Genomic DNA, 14262 nt, shown 5'->3' with positions numbered 1-14262 from the left:
AAGGTTCTCACAGCTACAAATCATGGTCCTCCATGGGTTCACTACATAGTAGTAATAAATCCATATAGTCCTCTATGACTCTGATAAACATAAAAAGAAAAAAAGGATGCAGTTGTGTTTTATTTTCAACAAAATTTTACATCAAAACAATACTGACAGACTGCATATGAATGCTACATGTAAAATAAATACTGTATTACATAAATGTGTTTTAATAACAAAAATGATAAATGGAACATGATTAGCATACAAACGTCAAGTAATCTATATCATGGTCCAGACAGCTGACTATTACCATTAATTTACAGCATGTACAAATGAAAGAAGGCACATGATTTCAGTTCGATCACCGTGCAAAGAAAGCATCATGCAACTTAGTCATCCAGCTATTATGGAAGGTGTTTATTTCCCCATAAAACAAAAAAATGGTTCTGCACGTTCCACTCAAACTTCTATGTTAATTTTAGCAAAGCGGTAGTGTAGAGACACAGGGTTGCGCAGCAGCACCATCCCTCTGTGTTCCACAGGCTGACTGATGAGTGTTTGAACGAGGCCAGTGACACTCACAAAGCCCAGAGCCTCCCCGCAGCCTGCCGACAAGGAGAAGTCGGCCTGAGTCACCCAGCCGAGTGTTACTCGGGAGCAGTGAGAGGTGACGCTCGGCAGGGGATTTGGCCACACTCCCAAAACTAAATCCGAAGCGGGACAAGATAACTGGGGGTCTTCCAACGAAGGAGTGTCTTTACTTTTCGTCTTATCACAAGCCCCTTTCTTATTCTTCTTATCATGCTTGATGGTGCTTTTCAAGTGATCCCTGTGGGGGGGCTCCTGAGGGCCACTACTGCCGGGACTTTTGTTCAACAGCTTGAGGTCATCTGCAGTTGGTACCGACACCATGGCATGCAGGTCTGGTTTGCCCTTCGACAAAAGTGAAAGACGTACCCAAACCAAACTCATCCCATGACTTGTTTGGAATGACGTCTTTGCTGTATGGTCTAGAGGTGGCATTTCCCCGACACGGTAAGACCTCTGACCTTTAGATGAAGTGGGTCTGCACCAACTAGAGAGAAGCCGCAATGACTTCCTGTTCCTAGGAAACAAAATTGTAGAATTTGTTGTACGCGTAAACAATAAGTGTAAAACATTTATTTTTTTCTCTCTGAGTCATTCTAAGCCAATCACCCAGTAAGGTGAATCAAGCAGATTTTGATTATTAACTAATTTACTCCCAGCCATTTTCACTGAAGCAACCCCTTCGCTCCAGGCTGTTTTACTGGATTTTGACCGATTTTGCAAGGCCCGCAAAATATTGTGTTCTATTGCTATAAAAACATGGAACCTACCAAAAGAAAGATCAGAGTCTCTTCTTTAATCAGAAAAAAAGTACATTTGTATCCGTTTTGCAGCAACATTAGAATATAGCTAAGTTTCATCATTATTTACAAATCTGTCAAAAATACTGGGGAAATGGGCTTGTTGCAACATGGCCCTGGTTGATCACTTATACTCTGCCACCTGCTGGCCATTTTTTATAATAACTACCATTGCTTTAAGCGACCTCCTCAGGTCATAACGTATTGGGGAGCAAATTAGTTAATGAAACTTGGTGTACTTGTTGATTGTGACGACACAAGACAATTTTTTTTTTTCTTTTTAATCAATCAGAGCAGTGGTTTGGAAGCTACGGCCAGCCAAATTTGGACATTTTCAGCAAAAAGGGGTGTGGCCGCCTTTGTTTGAACCCTTCGATCTTCTCTAAGCAGGTATTGTTGGAAAGGGAATTCAACAAGGATTCCAAGTCTGCAAATCTCAGAAGATTGGTGCAAGTTTTAGTAATTTGAATTTTTGGATGACATGACCTTAACATTTTTCATGAAACGTAAACTCTCACGTTCTCTAAAAGTTTCAGCGATGATTTTTATTTTTTTTTGTTAAGCAGCAATATGGAGTCAAATAATTCAGGCTTTCATATATTGAATGACAATCAATGATAGATCAAACAAATGATAGAACTAATCCTCTTAGATTTTAGTACATCCTCTTACATCATTGACCAGCAGAACATCTTGAACAAATATCACCATTAAAGTCTTACATTGCTGCAAGTCGTGTTCAGCAGATTATAGTGAGTTTGTAAACGTCCAAATAACAGCTTGTTTCATGCAAAGTTAGACGAGCCCCTCAAGTGTCTGTGCGAAGGCCAACATTAATCACTGTAAGTGCTTTCCAGAGGCAATGTCAGTACAAAGGACTCTAAACACATTTATTGATCAATATGGCCTGATAAACTCAGTTAATCAAGTATATGGATGCCACAACAGCACAGAAATGACTTTGCTTTGACCTCAACACAATTGTGAGCAAACTTTGCATCATCTTTTTAAACAGCCTTTTCCATTTATGAAACAGTCAAAAATTCTGAATGTCTTGTGTGTTGCATCAGCAGATAAGAGAGAGACGCACATGCACGCACACGCACACGCACACTAGTGACGCACTAATCACCATTAAGCTCGTTTCAGGGCTAAATTAGAGTTGGGGAACTTTTACACATTAACACTGCAATGGTGTGTGATTCAAAGGTGTGGAATGATAAATGTCAGCAAAGACTCAACTGTTTTGAATTTAACTGATATGACACGGGAATTACATTAAAAGTGGTAATGAAAAGAAAAAAAACATACCTCAGGACAGTGAAGTGCGTTTGCAGCTTCATCTCAGGGACGTCATGTGGTGACGTTATCTCGGACTGCATTTCCGTGTCACCCCGAGTCGTGCTTTTAGCCTGGATGTCTCCCTTCCTCTCCTCTCTATCACTTCCAATCACATCCCACTCCTCAGCCAGCTGTTGCCACGGGCAACAGAATGGAGCCAGGCAGCCATGTTTAATGTAATTGGTTCTTTTGGCAGGCGGACGTCTAGAATAGAGGGCAAATGGTCAAACCCTTGTCAAACCGCAAATTCCCCAATTTATAAGACAAATTTAGTACGGGGCAGCAGCTCGCAGAGAATGACAATAAATACTGCTTTATACCCACCGCACATTGCTCCACCTATAATCTAAAATCACACAATATTTTACTTAGAAAAGTTCATTAACTCATTCACTGCCATTGACGGCTATAGACGTAAAAAAAAAAATCATTTGAACTATTTATATTTAACATTTTTTCCCCACTTTTGTTAGCAAGAGTATTAAAACCTAGAAAAAAAGAATTGTACATTTAGAACAGATATAAAATTTGTGATTAATCGTGAGGTGTTTTTTTTTTTAATCAGGGGCAGAGAAGACAAGTTTTACTTCTTCCTGTCCCCTTTCATTATTTAGCTTTACCTGGAATTTGAATGTTTCTTTAAAAAAAAAAAGATGATTAAAAATAGAAAAATTTTAATAAATAAAAAATAAAGAAGAAAAGATTAAGAATTAGGAGTGTCAAGTGATTAATTTTTTTCCGTAATTAATCGCATGACCACTAGTTAACTCACGATTAATCAAAACATTTATATCTGTTCTAAATGTACAATAATTTTTTTTTCTAGGTTTTCATACTCTTAACAAAAGTGGAAAAAATGTTAAACTAACAGAAATAGTTCAAATTCATTTTTGACGTCTATAGCCTTCAATGGCAGTGAATTAGTTAACATAAAACTATGCTTCCTATTGTTATGATAAAATAAAATAAAAAATAGTACAAAAGTTAGATCAAGAAATGTTCTATTTCATTCTTCAAGTGACCTTTTGAACTTTTCAAGCAGCTCGGACTCTTGCTCCTCCTGAAAACGAGCTCCTGCAGGGCAGTCAGGGTAATCGTGGGGGAAGAGAGGAACGCCTTTATTCTGAGAGTGTGTCCGACTCATTTTTAGTCCACCAATGCGAACACCTCTGTAAACCTGGCAGAAGGACAAAGGCAAGAGAGACAGGCTAAGCAAAGCATTGGAGCTTTGTGATTGAAAAACAAAATAAACCGGGGGCTTCAAGTGCCAGCCTGCCTTTCATTTCAAGGTAGATTGAACATTTCAACAGGCCATGTTGAAACTAACAAAACTCTTGAAATACGGACATGCCCAGCGAATAATACTCCAGTAAACCTATTAAAGTGGGGGATCAAGTTACAGACAGGTTAAGCTCGCAAGAAAAATAACAGGTTTAAGAAAGCAAAGAAGGAAAATCTTAAAAAAAATAGCAGGTGGCTTTCTATCCCCCTCTGAAAAAGGAAAATGGAATCACATATACACACACACACACACACATGCCCAAGAGAAGTGTGGTTCCCAGTACTGACCAGCGGGATCCAAAAAGCCATGCCCCAGCCTTTAGGAAACAACAGGTCCCATCCGGCACCCCAGGAATTCATCTCGTGTCCCAGCTGCTTGCCAGGCTGGTGAACCAGCAGGATGGGAACTCGACCCTGCAGGGGAACAGGACTAAGTCTGGACCCGGGGACAAGGACCTCGCTCCTCATACGGTTTAAGTCCTGTGAAATGAAAGGCACAAGTCAAAAGACTAAGACAGTTAGTCTTAGCATAATAATAATAATAGGGGTGGCAAAATAAGTGCGTACATTTTTAGTTAGTTTTAAGTTAGTTTTTTTTAAAGCCACTAATGTTTTAACGCGCGATTAATGGCCGCCCCTTACTTGGAAAGCCTGTACTGGGGGAATTCCAGTTGCAACGCAGATACGACCACATCAAAATTTTGCAGTAAGAAATTTATTAATAATGCATATATTTGTGGAGACTGGGTTCACGTTGTATTTTACAATTTTTACAATGTGCAGAATTTCACAAGTTACTTGATGTTAAAAATTAGATAGCTTTTAATATGAAAAGGAAATGCATTGATAACATTGTCACTAATGTCTTACAAATGCAACAATGCCATCTAGTGGCAGAAAAAAAGACTTCACAAATCACTATATCACCCTTGTTTTTTTATAATACAGTACATCTTCTTAATTTTAACTCTATTGTATTAATTATTATGAAATGACTATCAATGACTAAAATATGTCATATTTCTATTAGTTTAACATTTTTTTCCACTTTTAACAAGAGGATGAAAACTTAACGTTGGGGAATTTAGAACAGATATAAAATTTGTGATTAATTGTGAGTTAACTATTAAAGTCATGCGATTAATTACGAGTAAAAAAAAAATATCGTCCGACATCCCTAAATAATAATAATAATTGCAACTTTCTCTTAGTTAAAAAAAAAGTTACAATGATATTTTCTGTTACCTGTTCAGAAATTTTGTTCTCTGTGACATTGTTGCGCACAGACTCTTCCCACAGGAAACTCTGACAACAGTGTTCTGGTACACCGCGCAAAGACAGCTCCTTCCTCTTCTCGTCATCCACCTCTGGAAGAAACATCACACACACATACACACACGAGCATGGCCCTGTGTAATCCTACACTTCAACAGACAGGGGCGTCACTTTCGGCTTCTTGCATATCGTGACATTCTGTGCAAATTTGTTGATGCTTCACTTGGTTGTCATCTAAAACAGCAGCAACTTGAATACTTAGAAGATACTTTCATCTAATATATCCATGACAGTGTTAACCCATCACATATTCACAATACACAGTGTATTCAATGAGATGAACCAACACAATTTTGAGAAAGTTTTCTAAATGAAAGCCATTATACTTTGTAATAACCTTATTATATCTGCTTTCAGCCTATAGACAAGAGCATCCATCTCCTCCGTAATGAGTAATAAGCCTCATTTGAAGGAGATAATAAGAAACTAAATTGTTTGCTCATTTTTTATGCCGCTTATCCCCTTTCAGGGATGTGAAAAAGCGAGGGAGAAAACTGGGGCACACTCTTCTTGCTGCCGAGCAACATTTCTATTATTTACAGGAGTGAAAAGTGTGTCACTCTGTTCAAAGCAACGACAAATAACAATTTTAAGGTAGGGCATAAGCCGTCATTCGTCACCGAGGGCCGTTTTTGGAGTACAGGGTCCTGCCAGGATTCGAACCTGGAGCATCTGCATGGCTGAGCAGAGGCCCCCCAGGAGCACAGGACCAGAGGTGCACTCTGAGAAACGGCCTCAACAACAGACTTAATTGGACCTGCTCTTCTCAACACTCTTTGTATCTTATGTAGGTGGGCTAACAAAACTAACAACAAAAGACTTAATGGGAAGTCAACCTAAAAATGTACATTACAATAATATGTTCTATACTAGTCTATACACTGTATTCTGGTTTATGTTGCATTTGTGGAATATAAATAAAGCAGCAAAACCCACCCAGGGGGTGGCCATTTTGTCACTGTCGACTAAATGACATCACAGTTGCTCAGCTGACAACCAATCACCTTTCAGCTTACGAACGTCACATGACCAAACTCAGACAACAGGTGTGCTGTGATTGGTTGTTATCTCAGCAACTGTGATGTCATGTTCAGTCAACAGCAAGTGGCAAAATGGCCACCCCTGAAACGGACAATAAACGATGGATTTTGCTGCCTTATTGTTATTCCACAAACGCAATATTATTCAGCATGCTATGTTTAGAGTAGTAGGTGCACATACAACATAATATTGCAAAGAATTGCTAATATAATCAATCTCATCGCTAGTCAATTTTCAGCGATGAGGATGCGGTGTTCGGGGGCGTTAATGCGCCAAATTATTTTTGTTGACCCTGGGGGTGCCGAGGATTAAGGTGGTTGTGGGGGCTGATGCTAACTCGGTTCAACAGTGCTAAACCATCAGTGCACTCACTATTATCCAAACATCCAACATTTTTTGCTCGGTCTCAGCAGTTATTAGAAACTGGCTTTGTAGTTGATCTCGCACCGATGCCATATTGGAAAAATGCCACCCAAAAAACTCAAGCTAACGTTGGCTCTGACCACCCGCGACTGCCACAAAAGGACTACATTTCCCATGATTCTTAGAAATGGAAGCAGGAAGTAGTGCGAGTTCCGGTATAACGAAAACACACCTTCTACGAATGAGAACGCAAATGTGAATTTGGAAGTAAATAGGAAAGAAATTCCCTTTTAGTGGGTTTATCGTATGAATCGATATGACATACATGGCAAGAAAAACGGGACAAAAAAATAACCCAAGGCTTTAAAATAGGACGTCTGGTCACCCTAGGTTGACTTTGCATTTGAGGAGGACACATATATGGAAAACTGATTTTTAAATGGATCCTACACAAATACTTGGGTCTCAGGAATTCATAATGTCTCCTTTTGGCAGATTGGCAAAGGTCTACAAACAGGACTCAAATTTTCAATGCAAGACTCAATATATACAGAAATGACATACATGTAAACCACAATTAGCCTCTGTCGTAATTAGCAGCCAGTATTTCCGCCATCTCATTTGTGGTAGGACAGATTTTACCTTGTGCCTCCTTTACACAGGGCAAAGCTTTAACCCTCTTTGTCGGTATAGTCAGCCTCGGGTCATCAACTGTCAGCCCCAGCACCGAGCCAGGGGGGAGCTCTGTAGTTGAGTAGATGCCTGCATGAATGACAACAATTTGCTGACCAAAACGTTCAAAGTGGCAGATTCCCCGATATGGAAATAGTCAACCTTTCAGTGTGTGAAAGACATCAGTTTGTTGCTGATGCAGCGTCATCTTGCTCTCTTCTTTGCAGTGATCGGGCCACCAGAAGCAGGAGGGCTGTGATTTGCTCATTTCCTGATAAAAGACAATAGAACACTGGCTTGGTTGGTATACAAAAGATTCTTCTCTTGCTTCCATGCTGATAAAATTCACAGCTCTTACATCACAGTCTGTAGCAGCTTCCAAAGCGTCTGTCAGCACAGAATGGGACTGCGGTCCAATCAGGCGATATCGGACAATCTCCATTGTGAGGTCACTACAAAAGATAAAATATTTCATGTGGTCTTTTGCAGATTTTTACAAACAACCCCAACTAGAAACAACACAAACTTGATCAATATTCCAGTTGAGGGGGATTTCCAGGTAACAGGGGTGTCGGGTGATCTGGTTCCATCACCCAGGATCTTCTTGGCATGAGGTCCATTGGCATCCGTGCGGCTTTGCTTCCTCTTCGTTCCAGGTCTGTGCTTGATTTCACGCTCTTTATCAGGCTTTGGTTCCGAATCTGTGCTGGAGACTACCTCTGCATGCTTAACCAATGGCACAGGCGGTGGGACAACAGCCTCACATTGGCACACACTTTGGAACTCAGTCAGGATCTCCTGAAAGCAAGAAATATTTGAGTTTAAAAAAAAGAAAAGAAAGAAAAACTTTCTTTTTTTTTTTAAACAACCCAAACATCTCACTTGTTTGAGAGCGGGATGAACCCAGGTCCACAGTTGCCTGTGAACAGAGCCCGACGTACGAGGTCTCCAGAGGAATGTGACCGGGCCCAAAGGCTGCGAGGGGAACTGTCCCGCCCTGTACAACATTACGCTGCCTTGTCTTTGTCCAGACAGACACAAACCTTGAGCGAATGTAGGACCTGTCAAATTAGAAAAGCAGCACATGCTATGCAAACTGGCTCCATATGACAAATTAAAATCTGCGTTTGTATTTGAGGTGGAGCACACTCTCACCAGCCTCCTTGCTGGTCAGCTGTGACAGACAATCCAGTAGCTTGTCTTCCTCTCCCTGGAGCTCTAAGCAGCAATAGTACGACAAGTCCTGTTTGGTCACAAAAAGAAATCCGATTCAAACAGCACTATATACCATAATTTCAAACTAAGTGGCACCTTCAATAAATTAAAGATCAAGAAAGAAAATATACAAGTTGCAGGAAGTTTTTGGGGGAACACATTCGTTATTTTCCAGCTTTAGTTGAAAACCCATTGAAGGGATAAATTGAGTAATTATGGGAAATGCACTATAACACATCAGGTGTAGAGAGCATAAAAAAAACATGAACAATTATTATTTATAAAGGGACTCAATGGCGCCAGCTCCTGGCGAATTACCGCTTGTGCTATGTGAACATTTGGCTTCCACATATAACAATGACAATACTAATTTAGAACTTCAACATGTTTGGACATTCTGTGTGAAATTTCAGCACTCTAAGTGATTTTTTGATATGCTTTATCTATGCTAATATAATTAACAAGAAAAATGCCAGGATTCGTCTCGATACTGCACGAGGGGTAGGTGGGTGGTTCGCTAGCTAGGTAGGCAGGCAGGTAGCTAGCCAGCTAGGTTGGCCGGTAGCAAGCTAGGTAGTTAGCTGCAGAGACTGATGAAGATGAGCCCGCACGTTCCCGACATTTGATAGGCTATTCCCCCGGACGAGCAGGAGAGCTGGTAGGATGGTCTTCCACATGCACTTTTTTTTTTTTTTAAGTGACAAACGAATGTTTGGCTTCTACTTTTTGAAAATGAATCCTTGAATACACCTTTAAGGTCTCTATTTTCCTTTCCCAGCAGCCCAAAAGTTGAAATTGTAGTCAAAGTGTATGAAAAAAAAAATGTTGTTGTTGTTGTTGCTGCTGTTGTTGTAACATGCTAGTGCGGAAAGGGAACTAGCTAACTTGGTCTCAAAATAACCCAAGAAACTTCGCCTCTAATTCACAAATGATAAATGCACATCGCAACCAAAAAACCGAAAGTACAGAAGACGTAAGAATGTCCATGTTTTAGGATCAAGCCATCCTACTAAAGAGCATACGTGAAAGTCGCCATGGAGTCCGGACACTGGCAAATGTTTGTAATCCAATCGATTCCATTAATCAAACATTTCAACATGTACCGTTCGAAGAAGTGTTGATCTAAACCTTACGCATACGCCTTATTTACACAAGTAACGTAAGAGGAAGGTGAGGATGACATTATCATTAACATAACATTTGGTGCAAACACAATGGGAGTACGTTGAAAAGTTGCCACACTATATGGAGCAAGATTATCTCATCCTGTGACGTCAATGAATTCCATCTATAGGCCAATCCGCTCGGCTTACGTATGTAGTGGCACACAAATTAATTTCCTGTCCCATGTAGCATTATTTTGTTATTTTTCTGTTACGCTCCACTATAATTCGGATCCTGCGGAAGAGGATTAGGGCCAGTGAAGAGAGGAATTAAAAAAAAAAAAGGTTGGCAGGATTCTGACTTTATTATCAGAATTAAAGCCAGAATTCCCACTTTAAAGTGAGAATTTAACTTTTTTCTAGTTCTGACTTAAAATCTCACTTTAATCTCAGAATTTTGACTTTAAAGTGCAAATTCTGACTTTAAAGTGTGAATTCTGAGATTAAAATGAGAATTCGCACTTTAAAGTCAGAATTCTGAGAATAAAGTCAGAATCCTGCCCCCCAAAAAATTCCCCTCTCTTCGCTAGCCCTTATCCTCTTCTGTATATCCAGTCAGACCTAGGTGACAAGTGTACTGTATCACCCAATCGCTTACTTCGGTGTTTCTATATGCCCATCTGATATCTTAGCAATTAGCATGACTTCTCTGTCTTACTCCCCGTCCTTGTTTCGTGATAACGATACTAGGTAGATGTATAGTTTATTCGCTGACATTGAGGTGATGATAAGTGATTGGTGCTGCGTTGAGTTGACACCGGACACAATGTGAACTTACGGTTCCGCATCGTGTTTAGCCACGTCAACTAGCCAGCCAAAGCTTTGCCTGATGCGGACAGTGGAAAGCGGGTGGCTGTTCAGTGTGCACGCACATTTCGTTTTGTTTATTTATTTTATAATGATGCAGTGTTAATTTCATTGCATTAATTTATGAAATGTGTACTGGAGCTAATGTTGGAATCTAGATGTTTGTTTTTTTTTATATATATATATATATATATATACAGTATATTCAAAGCAATCACCATTACGTCTGTAACGAGTCGGCGTGCAGTGATTTCTGAACAAAATACAGACAATCTGTAACATGTGACTTGCCTACTCTTTGGAGATCTGTGCAAATGAAAGCCTTCACAGTGCAAACAGGTGCTCAACTAAGGAGTAAACTGTTTGAAAAAGTGTCAATATATTTATACATGTGATTTGTTTCCCCCTCTCTATATTGCAGTTTATCACCCATCACTGGCAAACCATCCTTTCCTGCTTCGTGTGAAAGTCCATACCTGCAGCAGACAATGAGTGCTCATGGCTCTGTAGCTGGGGCGGTAGCATTTCAAGGTGGGTCTGTCCCCGAGGCAGTAGCCCCACTTTTTCACCATGTGGAAGCGCTTGGCGTGCCAAATGTGCGTCTCCAGCCACACGTTCTTTCTCTGCCGCCGGTTGAACTCCAGCAGCATGTTTCCGTGACGGCGGCGAGCTTTGCGGCTCTTGTTCTTGGCCTGCTCCTTTTTTTTAACGCTGCCCTGCAGGCATTTCTCTCTCTGTGGTTGGGCAAAATAAATATTTCTCAAGTCAGGAAGCAACGTAACGTGTGTTTTCAAGATTTCAAAGTGAAAAAAAAATGCTTTGTGAACAATACCATTCTGTTAGCCATCTCTCTCAGTCGGCAAGGAAGACGTTTAGAGTTGTGGCTCATCGCTCTTCTCCTCATGTGCTTCGGAAGCGCTCCAAAGACATGACAGCTGGCTGTTGTCTTGGTAACAGCTTTCAGCATTGCATTTACCTCTGCTGCCCTGGCCCTGGCAAAATACCCAGCTACGAATACAGTGTAGCAAAGGCGAAAAGGACTTTAGCAATTGTTGCTCAAACTATGCAAAAAGCCTCTCATGTCTACAGTGAACCCAACTATATTGTAGCTCATTGTTCACAGTTCAAAGCCGAGCTATATTGTGGATTTTGCCGCCACCGTTTCTTCACAGCATTGTAGTGTAGCACGGTATACCAGTACCAGTACCGCACCTTGATGATTTGGCGTCAAAAACGGCTCGGAATCAATTTTTCTTAGTACCGGTACTTAAAAAAAATAAATACGAGACAGCCGGCCAATTCTGTTTTAAAGGCAGGTACGCCCGTCTACCGATATGTGGAAAACGCCTTAAGTAAGCGACACGCCTCTTTCAGCGTGTGTGCGAGAGGGCGCAGGAAGATGGCTTCACGCACTGAAGCGCTCGCTGGACGTGCAATACTCGTTGAGAAGCATGAAGCGCAAGTTAAGGCTCCACGAAAGCGCGCAAGCAGAGTGGAAGCCACATGACAGCATTGGCATTGCCTACGCATGTTTTCAATAAACACATGAAGAAGAACACACGTGTGGTTTTCAATGATCAGTTTTAGAAACGTTTTGTAACAAGAGCAAATGTTTTTCGTGGAGAATGAGAAGAAAAAGCAGCAATCATTCCTGCAGGGGACTCAAGGTGCGTTCAATGAACAGGCACACAATAGGAAATCACAGTTATGCATAGAAAAAGCTCAGACGACTGACAGAGCAACAGGCACAGGTTGTGACGCATTTTTGACACTTCCCTTAAAAATAAGTTGAGTGTGAATTATTTTGTTCCCAGTTTGTAGTATTTGATTACACATTGGACTAATTGGGAGTGAAATGGGGAAGAGCAGAAACATGCACGCACACTCAAGCAACATTACATTGGAGTGCCACTGTATTGCCAATATTTAAAACGGATGACATCAAATGCAGTCAAATACAGTACTTCAACAATATGGCATGCAATGTGAAAGCACATACAGTATATACATAAATATATATAGTATTTACATAAATTAACATTCATACATCCCAATATATTGAATTAATAATAAATAAATATAAGTTGTTTTAGAGTTTTGCCGAGGTACCGTTTCAGTATCGGTATTGAGGTATTTTATGCAGGTATAGTATCGAAGTCAAATTGTTGGTATCGTGACAACACTACAGCATAGCGGAGAGTCCGAATTAAGAATTGCGCACCCTTAAGCGTATTACCGCATTGAACCACAACATGCTAGGTTGCACTGAAGTCTATGGAAGATATATAGCAAAATTGAGAGAAAGAAGAGGATGCTCCTACAGTATAAAACCACATTTTTATGTTTTAATATTCATTGTGCCCAGAAAATATATATTTGTGAGCATTGTTATATCAATGGCCAAAATGCAATAGCCTCTTACTTGGAGAACTGTGCAAGCTGCAATAAACGGGGGTTCAATACAGTTACCAAATTTTGAATCGATGAGCAAAACAATTCCGATTAAACACTGAAAGAACGCAAGCAGTAAGTTGATGACACTATTTTCATGTTTACTGCAAGGCATCATTAACCCTTCAATTGTCAAGTGTCTGCTCAAGTACAAAAGGAAAGGTTTCTTTACCGGTAAGAAACTGAGGCATCTTGTCAGCATAGACTCTACCAGTACCACCTTTCTGGTGTCCACGGACCCACCCAGTCTCTTGGTGGGAGCGTTTCTTTCTTACTGAAGGTGGATCTTTGCCAGATGGGCCATCACCACCTGCACCTGAGATGGCAAAGATTAGAAGAATGGCAATGTCTTTATCGTCATCATAAAAGCTACTACGATATTGAAGATCAGATGTTAAACTAAAATGCTTGTCGGTTGTAAACAGGGTTTGATTGTCTGTGTATTCCGTTAACTTATACAAGAAGCTAGAATAACTGGAAGCGTAGTGAGCCTTAGGGAAATAAGAAGAACAACAGACAAACAACACTAATAATATGTTAACTATGAGAGACGTCAAAAGTTCAAGTGTTACCGTTGGCATGGGGGCCGCCCTCCTCATGGACAGACGAGGACGCAAACTGCACACTGGTGGGTTGGTTTCTCAGTTTCTTCTGTCGCATTTTGACTTTAGCTGCACACATTTTCTTTAAAAGCAGAAAGGTTTTAATTTAGGGTGATATGTGCGAGTACAGGTATCATACCTGGCCTTATTTTAAAGGTACAAAGTGCCTTTGGAGAGGAAGATGTTTAACATTCATAAAATCCAAAATGATGGGGCGATAAGATTAATATTTTCAGATGTTGAAGTGAGCATGAGTAGATATGTGCACATGAATTCTGAAGACAACTACCACAGGTTTCGGACATTACTCAACGTTAAGCTTTTTTTTTTACATAAAAAGCGTCTAAACTTTAGACTGTCCCCATCCGGCTAACTTAAAACAACAAACACTTCTATCAAACCAACAACATTATTTATGGCATTATGTGATTGCCAAACAAAAACGCAACAAAATAGTGATACACTTACCTTTCGTGGATGAGAGAAATTCTGCTTCAAATGTGTTTGTTCCACTCAAGCTAGCAAGACAGCGTGTGAAACCAACAACGTGCGAGTTGCTTCCGGATATGTGGTGCTCATGGGAGTTGTAGTGTAAATGCGCAACATTCGACGAAGTTG

The 14262-nt window shown here is 40.4% G+C and overlaps 1 protein-coding gene across 1 annotated transcript; it reads right to left on the bottom strand.

The window, feature by feature from the left end:
• Window positions 1-102: 102 nt before the first annotated feature.
• pop1 (POP1 homolog, ribonuclease P/MRP subunit) lies at window positions 103-14208 on the bottom strand. Its single transcript, XM_077576000.1, has 16 exons — window positions 14113-14208; window positions 13615-13726; window positions 13215-13358; window positions 11424-11599; window positions 11068-11325; window positions 8562-8649; window positions 8289-8467; window positions 7933-8204; window positions 7765-7858; window positions 7569-7677; window positions 7377-7496; window positions 5241-5362; window positions 4284-4475; window positions 3737-3891; window positions 2685-2918; window positions 103-1090 (listed from the first exon to the last, which is right to left on the bottom strand). Exons 2-16 carry the CDS (start codon window positions 13721-13723, stop codon window positions 445-447), a joined length of 2898 nt encoding a protein of 965 aa, XP_077432126.1. The 5' UTR covers window positions 13724-13726; window positions 14113-14208; the 3' UTR covers window positions 103-444.
• Window positions 14209-14262: the final 54 nt, after the last annotated feature.

The sequence above is a fragment of the Vanacampus margaritifer genome, chromosome 9 (genome assembly GCF_051991255.1).
Source record: "Vanacampus margaritifer isolate UIUO_Vmar chromosome 9, RoL_Vmar_1.0, whole genome shotgun sequence".
Lineage (NCBI taxonomy): Eukaryota > Metazoa > Chordata > Actinopteri > Syngnathiformes > Syngnathidae > Vanacampus > Vanacampus margaritifer.
The sequence above is the reverse complement of the archived record's forward strand: the minus strand, read 5'-3'. Positions and strand labels throughout refer to the sequence as shown.